Raw genomic sequence first — 25,313 nt, 5'->3', positions numbered from 1 at the left:
AAAGACCATATTGCCTTATTTTCTTATTTTCTGTAAACAATAGACTTTTCTTCATGATTTTGAAAATATCACAATCAGATACCAATCAAATTGAAGTACAACTTTCCAAACACATCCTTAATCAAATTATTTATCTAAATGCATGCATTGGAATGTGGCTCCAGACCAGATATACTGTATGTTGTGTGTGGTGGAGTCAATGTAAGACTTACATATATTTCAAACCCAGCATTCTGATTGGCTTCTTCATCTGACAGGCATCGCTGAACACACCCCTGCGCTGCGCCTGGTGGTATTGCATGTGTTCAAGTGCAGGCAGGCAGTTTTGAAAGCAGTTCCTGATAGAGACTACTGCTCCGCTTCTAACCTGGCAGACAGCATAGGAGAGCAAGCGTGCGAGGGAGAGGGAGAGAGAGACAGAGGCAGAGAGAGAGATTTCTCCCCGTGCACCGGGTCCACATTTGCACGATGGCATCAGATCCAGGGCTCTTGCCCCTCTTAGTGTGGACTATATCAATGCAGGTTCTGGGGTCCAGAGGAACTGCTAGTAACGAAGGTAAGTGTATATGTGTCTGGATTATATGGGCATGCATTTTTGGTGTTTTGCCAAAAGTTGACAGTACAACAGAGTGATGCATATTAGGGGTGAGCGGGGCTAGTTGTCATACAGAGAAGTTGTCACAAGGGCTATGTCTCAGAAACTTTAATATTTTGGGTCAAAAGTCCAATTACATAAATATTAAATTAGGACATATTTGTGAATTCTGTCCTCCATACTCCAATTCTGTCTCACTAATACTAATTCTAATATCATTAATTCATTATTAGCTCTTGGGTAACAAGCAAACACATCAAAATCAGATTGGAATACATTAAGGCAAATATCAATTATGTAATGATTTAAACCGATGTGTTGAACTGTGTTCTCAGGACAAGGGTATTTTTCTTAAATGTAAGGTAAGACATAATTTTATTCAATTGATTAATTACAATGTATTTAGCCAAAACAATAGTTTAATATTGATGTTTCTTTTCCATTGTTTGCAGTTTTGTGAATTGTTTTCTGCTTCGTAATTGATTTACTGCTTCGGTTTTGCTGAAAAGCATATAATAGGTTGGTTATTGGCAGGTTCCATTGTGACAACTTACCCCATTTACTTTGGATATACATCTAATCTATATTAGATTAGATGTGTCATCTAACATCTAATGCATATTTCCATCATTACTGACCTGGATATAGATACAGATAATTTAATAAATGTTGAACTTTTGTGACAACATGCCCTGGGGTTCAAAGTTCAACATGTATTTAATCAAATAAAATCTTTTTTTTCCATGTCAGTAATGATTGAAATATTCTTTAGATCTACTGTAGCCAAGACTTTAAGGTAAGTGTCACAAATTGACTTTTAAAATATACCTGAGCTTAAAAATGGAGTTAAAAGTATGACAACCAGCCCAAATCTCCCCTATACTCGATGATTACGTCTATATTGCTTCTATGCATCAGTGCGAAAGGCAAGAAAACTTTATTCAAGTGTTTGTGCGCGTGCCTTTGGATCAGTGGAAACTTGCAGAAAATCTCTCAGATCAGTTTTATTTGTATGCGAATGTGTGTGTGTGTGTGTGTGTGTGTGTGTGTGGGCCAGTCTGTCACTGTAAAATAGGGAACACACTGTTTCAGATCTGTCATTGTGATTGGAGTGATACCATGATGGCTTTGGGGTTATATTGTGCGATTTGTGCAATGAATTAAACATGTATGCTAAAGATAAACGTGTAGTTTTGGATGCGGATGCATCCTCACATCATATCACTGCCTAGATATCCAACATGTTGAGCATTAGACTGCCCAAAAGTGATATTAGGGTAATGATATGCTCAATCCCCTTTAAAAAAATATCTTAATGATATGCAAACTCATCGGTGCGATCAATGCTAAAAGTTTAGGGTTGTTCATGAACCATCATATAATATTGCTGACTGAGAACACATACCCTGCAATGCTGCATTGTTTGCAGTTTTTGGCATTTTCTATATATCTGTCAGGTTGTCAAAGTTTCTTTAATTAGCTGAAATTAGGTTGGTAACATTCTACAATAAGGTTGTATTCGTTAACATCACTTTTACAGCGCTTTTTTATCTCAGTTAATTTCTACATATACTAACAAATTATTTAAATTAAAAGTTGTATGCATTACATTTTTTTTTTATAAATTAACATGGCAACAATTTACAATGAGGTTCCATTTGTTAACATTTATTAATCTTTTCAAATTAAAAGTTATGTAACATCAGTTAATGCACTATGAACTAACAATGAACAATTGTGTGTTAATTAACTAACATTAAAAAAGATTAAGAAATGCTGTAAAAAAATATTGTGTATTGTTCATTGTTAGTTCATGATGCCTAATGCATTTACTTATGTTAATAAGAAGCTTAGTAGTTACTATTAAGTTTTATGCATTTCTGTTATTTGTCTAGAACAGGATTGCCAACATTTTTCAACCTACTAGACTCTAAGCCAAATCCAGGGACCCCCAATTTAAAAATGCCACATTTTTTTGATAACACTGACTGTATAGTGACTTTCATTAAAAACGTAAACATTTTTGCAATATGCTAAACTACTAAAGACCCGATTTCTAAATGAACGTTACCATGTTCTCAATTCACCACTGTACAGTTTGAATAAAAGAGATATACATTGGCTTAATGATGGTTTTACACTCTATATCTACCATATCTATTTAGGATGATATAAGCAGGCTGATCTCATCTGTAGGTATTTATAATGTGTTAAATGTGTATTTTGTTATGTGTGGACAGACACTGACATGCACAATATTCACATATTAACGGCACCTTTTTTAATGTTACTTTTTTAAGATTACATATTTTGTTGGAATACGTTATTTCTAGTCCTCGGCGAAGTTTGATTCTGCGGACGCCCTTGAAACGGTTTTCAAGTCAGTCCAGATGTAATTTCAGAGTTTTTCTTAAAATGTTATTTTAAACATCTAAGATTTTTGTTGTTGTTTTGCCTGTTTTCATATTTCAACCTGGTTTTCGCCATGACAATAGAGATGGAAACAAACAATCAAAATCTCATTAGATATTCACATTACATATCTAAATAATCAAATTGATTATAAATACAATAAAATTAGCCGGCAAATTCCTTGAACTCAATATTCTATAAACCTCAAAGTATTCAGAGACATTTGTACATCTCTTAGGCTATATGTATTTATACATGTTTATGTTTTAGGTGTTGTCAATATGTTAAAATAGTCTGTTTATGTGCCTGTCCAAACATAAAAAGACCTTTAAAAATGTATGAAATCAGGCTGATATGAGATACATTATTTATGATTATTTATTAAAAACAAAAAGCTATAGAACAAATTAACCACATTTTGAAAAATATTTTGAAATTTACAGCATATCTTTTTTAAAGAAATTACTATATGTATCAATCAGTCAACCTTTCTTTCATTGCGAGTCTAGAATTTGAAGCCCCCACTGTTGATCTGTTACATTGTCATATCACACTTGTTCACTATGAGAACAGAAACACTTCTGACCTCTTGACCACATCCAGCCTCTGGATACGTGGCTGTGTCCCCCCGTTCCAGCCATAGCAAGTTTCCCATCTCGTAGAATCATGCCTTAGAGAGAGTTTTGCGTGTGCTGGAGACTGCGGCTTGTCATGGATGTTCCGCTCAGACACACTAAGTGAACACATGGTTTGCATCCTATTTCTGCCTCTTTTTCGGTCTCTGTCACAAATGATTCAGTACGGCATAAAGGCCACTTAGGTGAGCGAGGGAGACAGAGGGAGTCTGAAATGACTCTAGACAAGAGTGTTGGACAAACAAGGGGTGAAACAGTGAATACAGTGGGGTCCAAAAGTCAATGGAACATCGGAATGTCAAAAACGAATTTAGAAAATTTTAAAATAAAGATTTTGCACTCTTTCTAGGCAAGAAATGTTGTGTCATTGACCAAGTTCACTTCAATTGATGCACATAAGATGATCTTTGGAGCATCCTCAAATCATGCTTGGCTAACATGGATCATCAGGTGCATGCCAGCTTGAGTGCTTGTTGTAATTAAGGCAAAAATGACAAAAAATAAAAATGATGAAATACATGTACATTTTTCAATTCAGCTTTTCTCTCAAACATTTGAATCCCACTAGACTGTATAAGAAAAATATAAACCTTGCCATTTTACTTTCTTTTTAACATGCGAGATCTTTAAAGACATCTTGGCAGACTTGGCCTCAGCAAGCTGCAATGACAAAAGAAAACAAGGAACATATTTTGAGACCCATAAACGGATGTTTGAAATTCCAAATAACTCTGTGGACTTTAATCATACACTTTTAGGCATGTAACTGCTGATGCGTTTGGTGTTTTGTTGTATTGCTCCATTAACCTGCACAAAAGTGCTTTGAAAATCTCTGTCGAAAAACATATTACCTGCCTTAAAAAGTAGCTTTTGAGCCAATGCAATATTAAGCAGGAAAACGAGTTTGAAATGCTGTTTATAAAGCATCCAAGTGATGTTTTCAACAGTGACGATCTTCTATCCAGTCGCGGTTCTAGACCAGTTCTAGACAGGTGTGGTGGGGTGGGGGGTGGGGGCAGGCTTTGGCGGGGGGTACTTGTAGGGGGGCAACTGCATTATACTTTACATGTCCTATATACAAGTATAAAACAAATTTTGCTTTTTTTTATATTTTATAACAAAGCTATTTTGGAAGACCAAATATTTACTAACTAAAATTGCATGAAAATGTATGAACAAAAAGGCTCGTTATACATTTTTGAGTCAGCATTGGTTACCCAGACATGTTGTTCTTTAGAATAACAAATGCGGTAAAAAGATGAATGACATATCAACATTTTAAGTTAGTTTACGCTGTATAAGGAACATGTACAAGCAGGGGCGTTGCAGTCATTTTAAAAGTGTGTGTGTGTGTGTGGGGAGGTGGGGGGGGCCCAGCTGTCAGTAGGTGGCTCGCACAGACCCAACACTTATAGTGCAGTATTAATACATTACAGTATATGATATACAGTAAATATTATATTAATATATTCATATTATTTACTTGTAATATTTGTAGTATTTTAAAGATTCAAGTATTGCAAAATAAATGCCAAATTCCACAAAATTAGCTGCAAAAATATAGGGCATCTTGTGGAGCACTTCTGTTTCACACATGACAATAAAACACTTGAATAAATTATTTAATCAATTCCAATAATGACAATTGCACAATTGTATTTTTACTCATTGTTTGTGCATTGTGGCTCGGGTGTTTTGACTACGTTCACCAAAATTCATTCAGATTTATTTAATGATTCAGTGACCATTTCTGGTGATGCCAGAAGGTGGTGACAAATGATTGTCTTGTTTGAAATGAGTTAATCACTGAATCAACGATCAAAATAAAATTGTAATCATTTAAAATATGTATGTCTACAGACCTACAAAGAGACTTTAGTAAAGGTTTTAAGCATTATAAGAACAAAGCAAATCTCTAATTTCCCTACAGTTTGTGAGCTGCTGATCATGACTTTTATCAAAAGACAACAATAATAGTCTTATAATTATAATAATGAGTTTGAATAACGTCCGTACGTTCATGTATAAAAAAGCGTGTCTACATATCGCTTGACTTCCTACAGTTTGTCGACTGCACACCAACATAGAGGTAAAAAACAGGAGCTGGTATTAAAAATAGCTTTCCAAATTTAACACAGATCTAGTAATCTGCTTAAATTGGAAAAAAACAACCAATCAAACTATTACCTCACAAACATAATGTAAAAAACACAACTTAATGAAGACTCATGCGCTGATCTACACTCCACTTACAATGTGTGCTTAAAAGAAGGAATGCCCTTTGTTTTTTTTCCTACAGTGCATTTCACGTAATGCTGCCAATCAAGAATGATATGCCGATAAATAACTCTCATTTGTGTGTTCCTCATCTCTAGATTGTTCATTTAGAACAACATCGATGCAGATAAAAAACATGCATAAATGAGTATTGTTGAAAGAAACTATGTAGAAATGAACGGATCCACATTGATTAGACTGTCTGACTGATGGCCTATTACGTAAGGGTTGTTTCGGCTCATGAAACACATCTGTGATTGACTGGATGGTTGCTAATTCAGCCCCAAAGTAACAAAACAAACTGTAAGAGTACTGTATACAAATCCACCATTTGGACTCGGATTGGGTTTAGCTTGGAAAAGTGCGTGGGACAAAAATCACCTTTTTAAAGAGTGTGCGGGATGTGTCCTTGTAAATGGTCACCATTTCTTTTAAGATTGTTTCCATATTTAAGCACATTTTTAACTTAGTCTAATTTAAATGGTCCTGCAGTGTAACAAATGCATTTTTAAAAGTACAAATAGTATTCCATGTTGTATTTTATTTACTATGAGGTCATACATGCTGCATGCATAATTAGAATTATACAAAAACTAAAAAATGCTGTTGAACAGGGCATGCCAACGTCTCAAAATTATTGTGTATCAGCTACCTGCATAAACACAAGTGTTTATATCAGTGTTTATAACTGATATCAGCTGCATTGTACAGTGCAATTTCTTTTAAATAATGATGGTGAATATTGACATTATAATGACCTTATAATATTATATTTAATTATTCTTTATATGTAAATTCATAAATTTAAACATGGCAAACATGCACATAAACAAATATTTCTTCTGATTTAAAACAGTGCATGCCTGCCAATATAAAATCAATCGGGCAGATAATCTCTACGATACAGACAGGATTTGATGATAATAACGTGGGGAATCATGTTATTAACACAAATTAAACTGAAGCAAAAGCTGAATAATGCTGAAACGGCCAACAATTCTTTTGGAAATCTAAAAGTCTGTTGTATGTTTGATATTCGTTGGACATTCTGTTTCTCCTACCCGCACTCTCTGGAGGCGACAATCTTAACCAATTAGGATAAAGAGTATATGGCATATCAAACCGTCATAAAGCATTGTAGCACTGCAGCATTATTCCTGAAAACTAATTTTACACATCTTAAAATTAGTATGGATTCATTGGGCAATGATGTTTTATTTAAATGCAATTTGTTTGTACTATTTAAGAGAATAGTATGGAATATATCATACGTTACAGTAGATAAAAGACACAAAACAGAGGAATTCAGAATGGAAGCATTTTCTTTTTGCCCCCTGCAACAAATGAGAGTGAAATTAAAATAATGGGAAAACATTGTTATGCTTGACTTCGCAAGTCTAAATTAATGACTAAACCATAAACCTATTCAATGTCTATGGTCTATTTTTATTATTTTTCTTAATTTTATGCTGAAAGACATTATATACAGTACAGAAGACAGTAAGACATCAAATTAATTTCACATTCAACTCACTTATGTCTGGAAGGCAATCACAGACACTACATTAGCAGGAAAAACATAATTCTGAGAAAAAGAAAAAGAAGTCGATCTCTCTATCTTAAATGTTTCATTTTTTTTTTACATTTATACCAGAGCATACACATGGTCTCATCTTGAGTTTAGTACTTCACTGTGTAATTTTCTAGATTGGCCCTAAATCCAGAATGCCATCAGAATACTTATCAGTGGATCTATTAAAAACTTGCTCAATTTTTGTCAGCCAGTTTCTCAAACATAGACCTTTGAATTGTGAAGAATTTTACTAACCATTAAACAAGAGGGTCTGATGAATGGTTGTCTGTATGTTTTATAATAATCTTAGGCTCTTATAATGTTGCAGTCTAACATAAGTTTAAACTCTAAAAAGAAAAGGTTAAAAAAATATATTTGTTTGTTTGTTTTAAGAAGTTCCTTTTTAAACTGTCTTTGACAAGTTCTTATAATTAATAACAACAACAATAACAATTATTATGAATATTATTATTATTATTATTATTATTATTATTACTACTACTAATTCTACAGTAATTCTATTATAATTTCATATATAATTACATCTTTATTCTCTATAAAAATATTTGACTCTAGATTAGCCCAATCCTGTGTTTATTTATGGACATAATTATTAAGCTAGGTCATCGTAGACACTACAGTTGATTTGGAGATTGTGGGATTTCATGTTTATTTATAAAGAACAAATGTTTACCCAAAATTATGAAACAAATATATATATATATATATATAAAGATATAAAGATTAAATAAAAACCTTTTTGAAAAATAAAACAAAAAGTAATATGAATAAAAATACCTTTAGACTAATTGATTTTGAATTGTAAGATTATATTTTCAAAATTTGTTTTAAAAAGTTATAAGTTTGATTAATATGGTAATTATGATGAGATTTTGCTTGTGGAATATTATGAAAAATATGTGAATAATAGATTTTATGATTTCTTAAAGTGCAATGAAGGAAACTGCAGACTTTGTATTCAGTTTTTGTTTTTATTTTGTGATGCAGTTAAGATGCTTTAAATGTAGATGCATTACTGCATGTAGTGACATGTTACATCAAAGCTGCGAAGCTACTAAACATCAGAAAAAATAAGTAACTCTTGTAGTGTGACAGTGAAAAAAAAACCCCAGACAAAGTAAATCTGTATCTTCCCAGGAATGAAACCACAATTCCAAAACAGTACTGTCAATCATTTCCATCCTTTTATTTCCACCATTTCACTCCTTTTATTTCCATGTGGGGGGCCGAGAAAGAGACGACATTCCTGCTCCATAATTTAAAGCCCAGCATCACATGGTTCATACATGATTTTAAGTGGGCTCTGCACAATTTCCTCAGCTTGCTCTGCTGTTTAAAGATCTATGTGTCTTAAACCTAATACCACCTTCCGTCTACTGGACATATTTGCTTCAAGTTATTCATCACTCTTTCACTCTGTGTATGATAAAGGAAGTGTTGATTAAATGAGATAACTAGAATGTGTGTCACATGTAGGGAATTGCATTATGATTCCTTACATAAGAGTAGCTTATTGTGCTAGGGAATTTGATATTGATTGTGGGCTGTTTGTGACTAGACTAGACTATTCAAGGGAGGGGTGGTGTAATGGTTAAAGATCTGGGATGATGACCCAAAAGGTTGTGTGTTCAATCTCCAGTAAAAGTGATTTATGTACAAGAGGGTTACTAAAAATCTAGAAGACCTTGAACACCAAGTTTACTTTAGGAGGACAGTACCTATGGTATATGAACTTTAAGAAGTTATATAAGTAGCTAAAGTAAATTTCTGCAATCTGGCCAGCAAGGTGGGCTTTAATGAGTTTGCCCTCAAGGACATTTTTCGGGAGGGACTTAATGAGCTCATCTCCTCCTTGATGCCTGGCAGTTGCAGTCCCCTCAATCTGGCCCAATATATCAACCTAGCCCTGCAGATCATTGGTTCCACGTTCACTGTGGGGGAGGCAGATACCGCCGAGCCAAAGCTCCTCGACATGGCCACCGCCAAGCCAGAGTTCCTCGACATGGCCGCTGCCGAGCCAGAGTTCCTCGACATGACCGCCGCCGAGCCAGAGTTCCACGTCATGGCCGCCGAGCCAGAGTTCTTCGACATGGCCGCTGCCGAGCCAGAGTTCCACGTCATGGCGCCAAACCAGAGTTCCATGACATGGCCACCGCCGAGCCAGAGTTCCTCGACATGGCCGGCGCCGAGCCAGAGTTCCTCGACATGGCCTGGGTCTGATTAATCATGTTTTCTTTTAATTCATGTGGACGGCTGTGTGCGTGTGTGTTGTTTACCTGAGGAAGAGATGATAGCAGGAGGCACCATGGGAAGAAGACAGGCCGGCGGATGCAGAGTAATGTTCTGCTGGGAAACCTTGGGTCCTGGCATTCATGTGGATGTTACTATGAGACATTTCAGCTACCTAAAGATTATTGCAGACCATGTACACCCCTTCATGGCAATGGCATTCCCTGATGGCAGTGGCCTCTTTCAGCAGGATAATGCACCCTGCCACACTTCAAAAATTGTTCAGGAATGGTTTGAGGAACATGACAAAGAGATCAAGGTGTTGACTTGGCCTCCAAATTCCCCAGATCTCAATCCGATTGAGCACCTATGGGATGTGCTGGACCAAGATGTCTGATCCATGGAGGCCCCACCTCACAACTTAGAGAATCTAAAGGATCTGCTGCTAAAGTATTGATGCCAGATACCACATGACACCTTCAGAGGTCTTGTGGAGTCCATGCCTCGATGGGTCAGGGCTGTTTTAGTGGCATGAGGGGTACCTACACGATATTAGGCAGGCGGTTTTAATGTTGTGGCTGATCAGGGTATAAAACAACAGTTAGCAAAGTAGCTAAATGATAAATAAATGTAGCTTAGGCACCATTTGACAAAAAGATAAAAAATAGTTAAGTATCGAAACTACAAATAAGACTACATATTAGGAATTTATGTTAGCAAGGCAATGTAAAGATGTAAAGCAATGTAAATATTTCACATGATTGTTTCACAAATTCAGAGATGCCAGAGACTGCCGTTGAGGTATTTCTATAGACATGTTCTTCGGCATGAGTTCGGTATAATATCTATGCATGTTATAAGGTCAAAGCTTGAAGCTAAATAATTAAATTTAATTTAATTTTAATTTAATTTGACCAATTGTCACACATTATACATACATTTCTGCATATACATGGTGAAATTATTTATTTTTCACATATCCCAGCTAAGCTGGGGTCAGAGTGCAGGGTCAGCCATGATACGGCGCCCCTGGAGCAGATAGGTTCAAGGGCCTTGCTCAAGGGCCCAACAGTGGTGTCTTGGTGGTGTTGGGGCTTGAACCCACGACCTTCTGATCAGTAACCCAGAGCCTTAACCGCTGAGCCACCACTGCAAGGTAAGTCATGCCTGTGAAGTTACCATTGTCTCAGCTGTGGTGTTAATCATATGCCTCCAAACAATAGACTTTCTTAGCTGACCTACAAGTACTCTTTCTATATCAGAATAAACATGGTCTTTTTTCACTTTTCTGTCTTGGTTTACAGTGTAGGAGGATTGTGTTTGGACTTGTGCATTTGTGGAACAAGGATTTCTAAATCAATACACACTGTCTGGTAGCAGCCTGGACTTCATAAGGTCAAATCTGAGGAGACATAGCATGACACCTGCTTAGCATGCTAGCACACTCTTGCTAGCACTTGAGCTAAGGCTGACCTCACCTATTACTTAACGTTCACTGGAGGCTAAAGTAAAGCAATAGTTGAGATGAAAGCACATTCTTTTTGTTTGGTGCTTTCAAAAATTGTCAGTACCTTGAGGTATAGTTCACACAAAAATGTAAAAAAAATCTGTCATTATTTATTTACCCTCATGTTAGTGAGATGTTAAAGGAGATTTTAGAAAAAATGACTCATGTCAATGTCTCAACCACCCCACCCCCACCTTCCCCAAAAAAAAAGAAAGAAAGAAGAAGATGTAATTAATGTGAATGGGGACTAAGGCTGTCATTCTGCAAAGAAGAAAGAAAGTCATACGGTTGTGGATGCCTTATCATGCTGCTTACGGATGCAATTTACTAGCTTTTGGAACAGAGTGATTTGCTCCTTTGAATTTATCTTGTTAATAAATGCATTCAGCATTGCTGGTTTTGACTTCAAAACAAGTCTATATGCCAGTCTATGTAATTTGCTCTCTGAAAGCTAGTGTTGTACCAGCCTGAACTAGAGGAAGAGACCTAATGCAAGGCAGTATGAAAAAAGAGCCACTTGATGCATTTTTTCCAAAAGGGAGAAAGAGACAGAGAGAGTGGTGCAAAGTGTGAGAACGAAAGGAGATAGATAACATTCTGACATAATAGAAAAATGGAGTGGCCCACAGCAGACATAAAAAACATGCCTGTATTGAACTATATGGCAGTGGCAGTGCTGTGAAAATCCACCGCTCTGGCCAGAGGGGCTGTTTCTGTCATGCTGACAAGATTCACCTCCACATCCCTGGATGATGGAGAGCCAAACAGAAACCCCAAACTCTGCTGTGCACTATTGCCGCAGGAACTCTCAGACATATATTCTTACGACTGCAAGGATGATTCCTCACACTAGTAGTGAACTAAAAGTCAAAGCCAACAAAAATATTTTTACCTGACCAAAGTATAAAAAATGGGTACATAAGAACAGTAACAAAGTATTTGTACTTCTTAACTGTACTGTACATCTCTCACATAACATTAGAGACTGACAGCCTCAGTCACCATCGCTCCAATCTCATTGAAAATGAATGGGATCATGTCGCTTTGTTGCACTTTGACTTCGGCGAGTAAACTATCCCTTTAAATCTGTCACGAACACGGGTGAAAGCGCCTCCTCCTCGAGTCTCCGGAGATCACATTCACCCGAATACTAATTACTCACCCCAGCTGTTGCTCATTACCTCACCCTATTTAATCACGCCAGTTTGTTCCCTCCTTGCGAAGTCTTGTTTAGCCCCTGGCGACATTTCCAAGCACTATTAGTTGTCTCTCTAGTTTACCCGTGTACCGACCTAGCTTTTCTCCGTTCCTGTTTGTTAGCCTCCAGCCCTGATACTCTAGCCTGCCTTACTACGATTCTTTGCTGCCCGCCCTGATCATTAGCCTGTCCCTGATTACGCTCCAGCCTCTCTACCTTACTCTGTTTGCCTGTCCCCAGACCTTTGCCTGTACGACCTGAGCTTGCCTTTCCAATAAAACCGCATATGGATCCCAACCAACCTGAGTCTTCATTACAGAAGACTTCGCCGCCCCTCGATCCAGCGGTGATCACCCGCCTATCGGAGGAACTCTCTGCGCAGGCGAACCAGCTCTCCACGCAACAGCTCCAGCTTGGGCGCCTCACTTCAGCCATTGAGGAGATAATGCGCACCGTACAGGCTGCACTCCAACCCGCGCCGGCTTCCGCGACTGCACCCGCGGCCCCACAAGCTAGCCAGGCGTCAGTCGGCGAGTCACTTCCCCAAGCTGCTGCCAGCCCACGACGGTATACAACCACCGGTATACCCGACCGATCTGAGCAAAATTCTCTTCGTCAGCTCCGTTCTGACGGGCCGCGCTCTCGACTGGGCGACCGCGGTTTGGCACAATCAGGGCTTCACACAATTCTCCTTTGACTCGTTCATGCAGAACCTGATCGACGTCTTTGATCACCCTGAATGTGGCAAGAGCGCTGGTGAGCAACTTCTGGCTCTCCGCCAGGGAAATCGCACCGCGGCGGATTACGCACTCACTTTCCGCACCCTCGCAACACAAACCGGCTGGCTTGAGTGCACCCTAAAACTCCTCTTCCGTCAGGGACTGAGCGCGGATCTACAATCTGAGCTGGCGTGTCGCGATGAGGGGACCACCTTGGAGCAGTTCATCTCGCTGGCTATCCGCGTTGACAACCTCATCCGCTCCCGACGACCAGCTAGGTGGCTCCCGCAGTCCGCTCCGGCACCTCAGCGCCACGCGCTTCCAGAACCCATGCAATTAGACCGCGCCCACCTCACTCCGGAGGAGAGAGAACGCCGCCTCTCCAACCACCTCTGTCTCTACTGTGGCCAGGCCGGGCATATCCGCTCCAACTGCACAACGCGTCCGCCTGAACGACAACAACCAGGGGTGAGTTTGTTCCTTTCTTCCACCCTAACCAGTTCCAGCCTGAAAGTTCCCATTTCACTTTGCTACCAATCATATAGCTTAAATGTCCACGCTATGAGACCATCCGTCTGCACCTCGTCACCTCCCCTCACCACCCGGTAATCCTCAGCCTCCCCTGGCTCCGTCTCCATGACCCACGAATTTCCTGGCGGCACAATCAAATCACACAGTGGGGCAATGCCTGCTCGGCGAGGTGTCTGAAAACAATCCACCCCTTAACCGTGGGAACCACCAATGTCCAGAAGGCGCCTGACGACTCCGTTCAGATACCCTCCATGTACGCTGACCTGAGCGAGGCCTTCAGCAAGGTCAAGGCCTCCCAACTTCCGCCCCACCGACCTAGCGATTGTGCCATCGATCTCAAACCGGGAGCCACACCACCTCAAGGCCGAATCTTTCCCCTGTCTGAACCCGAATCCTTGGCCATGAAGTCTTACATCGAGGAGGAACTGGCCAAGGGATTCATCCGGCCCTCCACGTCCCCGGCAGCTGCCGGATTCTTCTTCGTGGGCAAGAAGGACGGCTCCCTTCGCCCGTGCATCGACTACCGCGGTCTCAATGATGTCACCATAAAATTCAGATACCCCCTGCCACTAGTGCCCGCTGCTCTGGAGCAATTAAGAAACGCAAATATCTACACCAAGCTGGACCTACGCTCCGCCTATAACCTGGTGCGTATTCGGGAGGGAGACGAGTGGAAGACTGCCTTTTCCACCACCTCCGGCCATTATGTATATCTGGTGATGCCGTTCGGTTTGTCTAACAGTCCCTCGGTGTTCCAGTCCTTCGTCAATGATGTGTTCAGAGACCTGCTCAACCGATATCTTATTGTTTACATTGATGACATTCTAATCTACTCTGACTCCCTTGAGGAACACATCACACATGTCCGAACCGTCCTCAAACGCCTGATCCAGCACCAATTGTACGCCAAGGCCGAGAAGTGTGAGTTCCACCTGAAGTCGGTAGCCTTCCTGGGGTATATCATCAGCCCAGATGGAGTGGCCATGGATGACCGCAAGGTACGAGCTATCCTGGAATGGCCTCAGCCCGTCACGGTGAAGGAGCTCCAACGTTTCCTGGGGTTCGCGAACTTCTACCGCCGGTTCATCCGTAACTTCAGCACAGTTGCTTCCCCTCTTACCGCCATGCTGAAGAAAGGTCGAAACAAACTCCACTGGCCAGCTGAAGCCCTCCAGGCCTTCGCCCAACTCAAAACACGCTTCACCACTGCGCCCATCCTGCACCACCCCAATCCTGACCTCCCCTTCATGGTAGAGGTGGACGCCTCGAACACTGGAATTGGGGCCATCCTCTCCCAGCGCCAAGGAAACCCACCTAAGCTGTTTCCCTGCGCCTACTATTCCCGCAAACTCACTCCCGCCGAGCAAAATTATGATGTTGGTAACCGGGAGCTTCTGGCCATAAAAGTAGCCCTGGAGGAGTGGCGTCACTGGCTGGAGGGGGCCAGGCAGCCATTCCAGGTCTTGACGGACCACCGAAATCTTGAGTACCTCCGCTCTGCCAAGAGGCTCAACCCCAGACAGGCCCGATGGGCCCTGTTCTTCACTCACTTCAACTTCAACATCTCCTACCTCCCGGGTTCCAAGAACACCAAGGCCGACTCCCTCTCACGTCAACACGAGACCACAACCCAAAACCACACCGCCGAACCCATCGTACCGCCTGCGCTCTTCCTAGCCCCCGTCCAGTGGGACCTAATGTCAGACATCTCCCAGGCTCAAGTCTCAGTCCCACCTCCTCCTGAGTGCCCTGCAGGCCGGACCTTCGTACCCCCCAGCCTCCGGGAGAGGGTACTCAGCTGGGTGCACGACTCCGCAAGTTCCGGCCACCCCGGAATCACAGCTACCACCCGCCTCCTGAGTAACCGCTTCTGGTGGGGAACCCTACCCGAGGATACTGCCGACTTCGTCAAGAGGTGCCCAGCCTGCAACCTAGCGAAGTCCCCTAAACAACCACCGGCCGGTCTGCTCCAACCTCTCCCCATTCCACATCGTCCTTGGTCACATATCGCCGTGGACTTCGTAACCGACCTACCCAACTCCCAGGGGCACACCACCATCCTCACGGTCATAGATCGGTTCTCCAAGGCTTGCCGCTTGATACCTTTACCCAAGCTCCCCACTGCCCTCGAAACCGCCGAACACCTGTTTCAGTACGTATTCCGCTTCTACGGTCTGCCCGAAGATATTGTCTCGGACCGGGGGACCCAGTTCACCTCCAGGGTCTGGAAGGCTTTCTGCCGTCTCCTAAACATCAACCTCTGCCTCACCTCCGGTTACCACCCCCAGTCCAATGGACAGACCGAAAGACTAAACCAAGAAATTGTCAGATTCCTGCGCACTTACTGTCACAACAACCAGTCGGACTGGAGTAGATTCCTTCCATGGGCTGAGTACGCCCAGAACTCCTTGCTCAAACCGTCCACCAAACTGACCCCCTTCCAGTGCATCCTGGGGTACCAGCCCCCCTCTCTTCCCTTGGTCCGGAGAACCCTCGGAGGTCCCCGCCGTTAACGACTGGCTGCAGCGCAGCGAAGCAGTTTGGGACCAGGCCCACGTCCACTTACAGCGGGCCGTGGACCGCACTAAGTCACAAGCCGACCGTCACCGCCGTCCCGGACCCGACTACGCCCCAGGCCAATGGGTTTGGCTCTCCACCCGAGACCTCCGCCTCCGCCAGCCCTGCAGAAAGCTCGGCCCTAGGTATGTTGGCCCCTTTAAAATCCTAAAAAAAATTAACCCTGTTACCTTCCGTCTCAAACTCCCCACTAATTACCGAATCTCTCCCTCTTTTCATGTCTCCCTACTGAAACCGGCCGACGACCCGGGGGCCGAAGAGGAGGCCACTCTCAGACCCCCTCCCCTGATCGTGGGTGGCGAGGAGGCCTTCCTGGTGCGAAGGCTACTCGACTCCAGGCGCCACCGAGGTCAGATGCAGTACCTGGTGGACTGGGAGGGGTACGGCCCGGAAGAAAGGTCCTGGGTCAGCACTAACGACATCCTCGACCCTAACCTCATTTCAGAGTACCATCGGACCAACCCGGAAAGACCAGCCCCTCGACCTAGGGGGAGACCTCGGCGTGGAGTGCATCTTCGGCGTCAGGAGCCGCTCACAGGAGGGGGCTCTGTCACAAACACGGGTGAAAGCGCCTCCTCCTCGAGTCTCCGGAGATCACATTCACCCGAATACTAATTACTCACCCCAGCTGTTGCTCATTACCTCACCCTATTTAATCACGCCAGTTTGTTCCCTCCTTGCGAAGTCTTGTTTAGCCCCTGGCGACATTTCCAAGCACTATTAGTTGTCTCTCTAGTTTACCCGTGTACCGACCTAGCTTTTCTCCGTTCCTGTTTGTTAGCCTCCAGCCCTGATACTCTAGCCTGCCTTACTACGATTCTTTGCTGCCCGCCCTGATCATTAGCCTGTCCCTGATTACGCTCCAGCCTCTCTACCTTACTCTGTTTGCCTGTCCCAGACCTTTGCCTGTACGACCTGAGCTTGCCTTTCCAATAAAACCGCATATGGATCCCAACCAACCTGAGTCTTCATTACAAAATCGAGAAATAATTTTTTTAACTGAGAGTCACTATTTATAGTGCCAGACTAGAATTAAGCTTTTTTTATTTCATTTTTTTTTGCCAAAAGTATGCAATAATTTTTTTTTTCAAAATAAATAAAATAATTCATAAAAAAATGCATGATATTGAATACAGCTATTCTATGATACACATTTTTTAATTTATAAATTAAAATGGTTTTGATTGCTTTTGAATGCTTTTTCATGTCAGTTGGACAATTGTTGTATAGAAGATTAAAAGGCTGAAATTCTTGGAAAAAGTGAAGCAGTTTTGTTACAAATATTATAAATCATATTTAATATTTGAAAAGCTTTTGTTCAGCAAGAAAATGACCAATTTTCATGATTCATAAATTGAAAAATTTTGTTAAAAATACCTGCTAATTTGAAGAGTTTTATTTATTTATTTACAAACTATGAAAATAATAAATAAGATTTTTTAATATTTGTAATTTTTTTATTGATTTTTTTAAATTGTCAGTTCATCTTGGACATCCTTCTTTTAGGACGTTTAGAATTGTTTGGTTTTTAATGAAAATTGGTAAAACATTTGTTTTAAAATATTAAAAATCATATTTAATATTTGAAAAACTTTTGTTCAGCAAGAAAATTACCAAAATGAAAATATTTGTTAAAAATTCTATTTCTTTTTTTACATTTAATTTTGATATTTTTTTATTTTGTTGAACATTTAATATATGTTCTCCATAACTGTATGAAAGCAACACAAATACATACACAACTTACATTTTTTATGCATTTAAATTTTATTTATTTTTTAAGTATATTTGTCATTGCATCTATAGAGTTGTTCAGATACATAAAATAAGATCTGAGTTTAAATACACATTTATTGCAATATCAAGTCTTATGGTCTGTTGAAGAGCTCTGTGGCATGATCTCAGATCAAATTTCAGAATATTTAAAATCTGAAAAGCTTCAATATTCCAGCTGGCATTGCGTCACAACACGGAAACGTGATACAATGATCGCTAAACTCTGCTTGATCTTCAGTGATGGATGCCCCCTCTAGTTTCATGAAGAAATAATGTATTTTACACCTCATAATCTGCACATAAATCAAAGGTTTAACCTAATTCGGTGATGGGGTGAAGGTAGAGTAAGTCTACAGTGGTCTCCACCTCACAATATAACCAGCACACTCTACGCAATATAAATGCTTCTCACACACACACACATTCATCATATTAAAAAGTGACAAAAAAATTCATCATTGAAAGGAAGCACAGATTATAAACGGTAGGAAAAATTAATAAACATTATTTGAAGGCGAGAAGAGAAGCAAACAAAACTCATTCTGTGGAAAAAGATTTATTTAATATCTCTTTCAACCCGTTGCATCAGCATACAGTGAGTTATTTAGGCAGTGGCCCAGATTATTGAAGAAATTATCGAACAAACCCGCATTCAACAAGTTGAATATTTGTCATGGGTGAATGTATATTAAATAATTACCTGCATAAAACCCTGTTTATTTAAAAAAGGAACAGACCTTCCTGAGTTCTAAGAGTTTAAACCCAAAGAAAATCAAGTTATACGTTGGTGATGAAAGAAATAATCTCTTTTTGTAAGCTGTGATGTTTAAAATCACTTTTTAAAGGAATAAATCACCCAAAAATGAATAAACAAATTCTATCTTAATTTACTCACTCTAAGTTGTTGCATACCTGTATGGCTTCCTCTCTTCCGTGGAACAAAAAAGGAGCTGTCATGCTCCAAAAATGACATAATCACTATAAAAGTAGTCCAATTAGTGGGCCTGATCTCATTAAAATTATGACTGTGGCAACATTTTTGCAAAATGATATTGCGTGTTCCGAGGTAAAATGTCCAATGTGTGCTGCTAAAAGTGAGTTATATTTACTCCCGAACAAATTAGGTTTTTACGGTTAATGCTCAAGAACCTAACCCAAACTAACCCTGGTGTTTATTTTCAGTCTTTTTTATTGAGAAGTATAATAAAACATCATTATGACTTAAAATGGCATATCTGCAGCATCGTGTCTTTAAAATGCATTGGCCATTTTCATCTGAGTGTATCTTGTCATTTCACATACACTGTTCAATCACCATATGAGCGCTTAGTATCCACTCTATTGTACTGGACTTATTTCCATTAAATGCTATCAGAGTGTATAGATTCACCTCGGTGGTTCTGATGAATGGCAGCCCGATACTAAAGCCATTTTTATGGATTAAAATATATCTGACTGTCAAAAGAAGACTTATCGTTGTTCATCTGAGAAGACTTGTGTTGTATCATTGGATTGGGTTACGACTTATCCTGACATAATTCTATATGAGACATCACGCATTTCTCTAAAGGATTTACTGATTTATTCAAATGATTTTGTCTGAACATCGGCTAAATGTGAACACAAATCAGGCTTATGTTTGTAACTTCAAAGCTGCCTAATTTTCCTCAAAGACACTAGGAATGCCAGAGCTGATATTGGAGGTAGTTTAAAAGAAATGAAATAAAAGGCTTTTTATGAATTGATAAGCAAATCATATTTGGTCCCCTGTGGAGTGCACGTCAACCCTCACCCCCCAATTCAAAGACTCTAAACATAGTCTGCCTATGTTTTATCTGTCCTTGATGTGTATCTTTTAGAAACAGTCACACATTAATTACCACAGAGTAATTATGTGATATTATGACAGTTAGAAGCTACAAGTTGATGTAACATATTTTTAAGGTGACTGGACTTGCATCCAAAAATGTGTTATACAGTATACTGTGTGTGTGTGTGTGTGTGTGTGTGTGTGTGTGTGTGTGTGTGTGTGTATATATATATATATATATATATATAAATTCAACAATTTATTACTACAAATTACTACAATGTGTGGTGTTACTAATTAACTCCATAGTTAAATGCACATTATAAAATGGATATTCTGAAATCTGATTGGATGGTAACCCCCAAAATTCCAACATAACAATACATAAAAAACTAAAAAGTATCCCCCGTTATAGTCAACTTGCACAAAAACACATAAAATAACACTTAATGTAAAAATTCACTCTCCCTATCGAGTCCCATGCAAAGCATGCTGGGAAATGGAAAACTCTTGCCCAGTTTTCATCAATGCTACATTAACACCACAAAAGTATTTATGTAGTCCCAACTCAAACGGATCAAGTAAATTAACAATGAGTTAATTAAGAGTTAATTAACAGCAGTTCGGGAGATTAAATGCTAATTTTAATCTGACAAATCACAGCCCATGAGCAGGAGTATATAAGGCACTGCTTACCTGTTTCCTGTGACAACTCTTCTGATATGAGAATATTTCCAGCATTCGGCCCCACCCATTTCAGACCCAGGCAGTCGGATCATTGGATGCAACTTTACTGCAAAGCAATCGGCTCCACCAGAACAGCTCTTCCATCCAAACAATCTCATTCTTCAACAGAAGCTGCTACAGCAGCCCTTTGTTTTTAGCAGTATTGACGGCTACCATATTAAGTGTATATATATATATATATATATATATATATATATATATATATATATATATATATATATATACATTTATTTATTTTTAACCTGTCTGTCTTTCTATGCTCCATTCGATGAAACAGTTTATAGCATGAAGTTGCTGCCACAAACTGGCTTGTCCTGCTCTTTAAAAATGTGAAAAAGCTCTCTACCACTGCTCATATGTTCCCTTATCAAAACTTTCCACACAGAAAGCAGTGCTACCTGCCTCCACGAATGGGCACCATTCTGGCTTCAAGCTATTAGAGTTATATATAAAAAAAAATGTTTGAAGTGAGTGAAACAAAGATTAACTATTCAATCCAACCACCATTTCAACCCCCAGCATTTTTAATCAGGTGATGCCCGTCAGCCTCATTACATCGCCGCAGCTTGTTTAGGGGGCATGCTCTATTCAGCGATTGTTGCTCATCTTCTAACATGAATATCATGATCGATTCTCCCTCCAAAGTGCTTCGGAGCATGATATGTATCATTCTGAACACAGGGGCATCATTAAAAATAGAACTCCCTTAAATCGACCAATAATCGAATGACAAATTATTTTCAAACCAACGCAGACATTTTAACGGAAGCACTCACTCTGACCATTCCACAGCACACTGCAGTTATACAAGGCCACTGTCCGAACAGACACAAGCCGAATTTGGATCAAGAGGCGGATCATGCGCCGTGTCCCAACTTATTCATAAACTTATTTCTCAGATCATTTTATGCTATTTTTTCACAGTTTAAGATGTACTGTATTCCTTAGCACAATTTTTCTAAAGTTTCACCTAAATATTATTATTTTGTCTTTTATACAGCAACGCATGAATTTGCACCTTCCGCAGTGTCTCCAATAGTACCAATATTACCAGCAGGTCTCTGCGAGAGCACATTTAAATTCCTGTCACTGAATTGTACGCAGGTTTACCTCTCTCTTTCTCTATCTAGGTGTCTTTCCATGACTTCACCGTTACCTACCGTGGAGCCAAAGATGGCAACCATTTTAGTTAAGAAAGCACAACTGCGGTGCTTCTGCCTTCGGCTCAAAACATCCCTAAGCTCTAGAACTCCCACGTCACCACAAAGCAGCGCAAACTTGATGTGTATGTGCCGCAACTGCTGTGTCCTTCGGACCAGGCGACAAACTCCCACCACACCACAAAGCAGTGCAAACATGCTGTACAGGTGCCACAACTGCGGTGTCCTTCGAACCATGCGACAAACTCCCACCACACCACAAAAGAGCGCAAATGTGTTTTCCAGGAGCCGCAACTACCGAACTTTTCAGGCCGTGCCACTAAATCTCCCACAACACCGCAATCATGCTTCCTGTTTCTGCTTATATTTTCTCTTATTAAAACTCTATTGGCACAGCTCATAAATATATACTCATCACAAACTACAATTCAGCAAGGTTCATTACTCTGTGCCACCCACCATTCAAATGCTATGTAGGCTTTCCATCGAATTGCATTGTTGGCTCTCCTGTTCAAATGCAGTGGTCGCAGACACTCCCTTTCGAATCGCATTGTGTGCCCTCCCGTTTTACCTCAATGCAGGCTCTCCCATTCGAATCACAGGGTGGGCTCTCCCATCTGAAACGCACTATGAGCTCTCCCGTTCAAGTGCAGTGGTAGTACAGTAATCTTAAGAGCCTTTTAGCTTTTCCTGTTAACCTTTGCATTGGCATTTCCTTTGCTCATGGTCGATATGAGCCAGACACACAAAAAGGTGTGCCTAAATTTGATAAACCATGTGTGCCCTATTTGATACTGCAGCCACAGTGCCCAACCAGATAATGTGCTGCAGTGCGCGCCCACACTCGATACTGCCGCAGCATTGACCGCATATTCTCGATTATGCCACAGCATCACCCCTTTTGCATTTTAATACTGCCACAGCAGTGCCCTGCCATGACAAATGTAATAAAGTTGTATTCTTAACTAACCTTTTGCTTCCCTCAAAGCTGTATATAAATGTAACTGACACATTTTCCATAACTAACCTTCTGCTTCCCTTACAGATGTATATAAATGGTAATAAATTTACATATTCCTAATTAACCATTTACTCCCCCTACAAGTAAATTCAAGCTAACCTTTGCTTCCCTTACAGGTGTTGATGAATTTAATGAAGTCTTTTGTGCCCTACTTGATACCACAGCAACAGTGCCCCACCCATACCAAATGTGTGTACATGATTGTTAATATTTTCTCCACAGGTGCTTTCAATATCTAAGTTCCATACTTTCATAGAAGTGCATCTACAGCAGTGGAGACACAGCAACGCTCCCACAGAAGCTCCTTCACTATGCCCCCAAATACTCAATCCACTGCCACAGCACTGCCTTAACTCTGCTCCCACAGGAGGCCCACTTTACTCTACTGCCACAGCACCGTTTTACCATGCTTCCGCAGAAGCTTTTGTCTTCACTTCTCAGCAGCTGCAGCTAGCATTACAGGGGATGGCGGTCACCACCTCCTCTTCAAAGCACCATATTTCCCTATATATGGGTAGTCTATTGAGTGAGGCTACCTCTGCAAACAAGCCCCATTCCTCTCGTTCTCATTCTCCCCGTTTGATTGCTTGCTGGGCTTAAGACCCATTCGAGCCAACTCTAGCTCTTATTTTCAGAGTTCCATTGCTTGATGGGCTTACCCGTTCAAATGCCGTGAGCGCTCTCGCTCTATAGAGCAGTCTCCCATTCAAATCGCATTGTGAGCCCTCCCTTTCGAACGCAGCATGAGCAAACTCTCAATCTCACCTTCCCCGTTCGATTGCTTGCTGGGCTTACCCATTCGAATGCCATGAGCTCTCTCTCTTTATAGAGCAGTCTCTTGTTCGAATCACATTGTAAGCCCTCCCTTTCAAATGGATTGCGAGCAAACTCTCATTCTCACCTTCCCCATTCGATTGCTTACTGGGCTTACACGTTCAAATGCTGTGAGCTCTCTCTCTTTATAGAGCAGTCTTCCGTTCTAATCCCAGTGTGAGCTCTCCTTTTCGAACGTAGCGTGAGCCAACTCTCATTTTCACCTTCCCCGTTCGATTGCTTACTGGGCTTACCCGTTCAAATGCCGTGAGCTCTCTCTCTTTATAGAGCAGTCTCTTGTTCTAATCCCAGTGTGAGCCCTCCCTTTGGAACGCAGCATGACCAACACTTGTGCTCACATTCCCTGTTCGATTGCTTGCTGGGCTTACCCGTTCGAATGCCATGAGCTCTCTCTCTCAATAGAGCAGTCTCCTATTCAAATCGCAGTGTGAGCCCTCTCTTTCGAATGCAGCGTGACCAACTCTCGTTCTCAAAAACTTGTGTCCATTTTTGTCACATCCATAACACAAGCACATTTCCTGATCTAAACTGGAAAAAATACTTGTCTAGACTGAAACTTTTCTGATGTCTGAACTCGATCTGCAGCGGTCTATGATTATACATATAAACTGATTAAATAAAATTTCACACTTTCACTGCAAATATCACATCCATAATGCTGGAATTGCCCACTTGCAGTTTTCTCATATTAATTGAGACACTAGTTTAATTATACTTCTACAATTTTAAAAGGTGATTAAAATTATGAAAAACTTGAAATAGTTAATAAATTCTGACTTGTCATAGCACCTAAAATACACACTTTTCACTTATATATTCATGTACATTTTAACATAAAATGTTTATATATTGGGGGAAAAGGTCTTCAACATGTACTTTGTCATCTACCAAGATATAGAGTCCTGATTCTAATTTTTTCTCCTTCATCTTTAAAAAATCTAATCATCACGTTTGTAATGGTTCTATTGATGTTTTAATGATGTGACCCATTTTCATGATTTCACTCTTTCCAAATATGTCATTCACAATGTGTCAAGGGATCGTTGGCTATAGTTTATTCCCTCATTCAGATGTTAAGTACACAGTCTTGTACCTTTGTCTTTTTGTTAGATTTTCAAATATTTAATTTGCTTCAAATCAAATTTGCAATGTTGTGATTAACCTCGGAGCTGGTTGGTTTGGTTCATGTCATGTTTGGTCAACTCCTTTATGAAGGATTTTATGAAAAAACAAAAAAATACTTCCTGCACCAAGATGGCACTCTATAATCCTTGACTAACGTTATAAGCGAACTTCAGGGAACATACATAAAAATGGTAAACTGTAGAATATGGCCCTTTAAGTACATAAAGTTTAAAGACTAAAGTTAAAATAGTGTTTAACAGAAAGCTATTGATTCTGAATGAGTTTTATCCAGAATGAACATGAGATAGTTGAATGTCTGAATCGTATAAACTTGTAAACATTCTTCCCAGCTCATAGCTGTTTCTAACTAAAGTTACTTATTGAACTCTGTTCTACATAGTGATTTTGCTGTGCTTTCCTTGCTCCAGAAATAACTCTGCAAGCCTTTACATCCATCCAGCAAACAAGTGAGCAAACACTCTCTAGGGAACACCCAGCTTTGGTGCTGCATGGCCGTTTTTGCCCACTGAATCCTCCAGGGACATGGAGGCTCGTGTTCATCTCCA

The 25,313-nt window shown here is 40.4% G+C and overlaps 1 protein-coding gene across 2 annotated transcripts in view; it reads left to right on the top strand.

Moving 5' to 3' along the window:
- The first annotated feature begins 349 nt into the window (after window positions 1–349).
- The window catches only part of LOC127626006 (ephrin type-A receptor 8-like), a 155,734-nt gene continuing 130,770 nt past the window's right edge, over window positions 350–25,313 (top strand). For both annotated transcript variants that reach the window (XM_052101506.1, XM_052101505.1), the window contains exon 1: window positions 350–556. In XM_052101506.1, the coding sequence (XP_051957466.1) occupies window positions 469–556 (88 nt within the window). In that variant the 5' untranslated portion in view covers window positions 350–468. The remainder of the gene's footprint in view (window positions 557–25,313) is intronic.

The sequence above is a fragment of the Xyrauchen texanus genome, chromosome 32, assembly GCF_025860055.1.
Source record: "Xyrauchen texanus isolate HMW12.3.18 chromosome 32, RBS_HiC_50CHRs, whole genome shotgun sequence".
Lineage (NCBI taxonomy): Eukaryota > Metazoa > Chordata > Actinopteri > Cypriniformes > Catostomidae > Xyrauchen > Xyrauchen texanus.
Note: the sequence above shows the minus strand (reverse complement) of the source record. Positions and strands in the feature narration are given on the sequence as shown.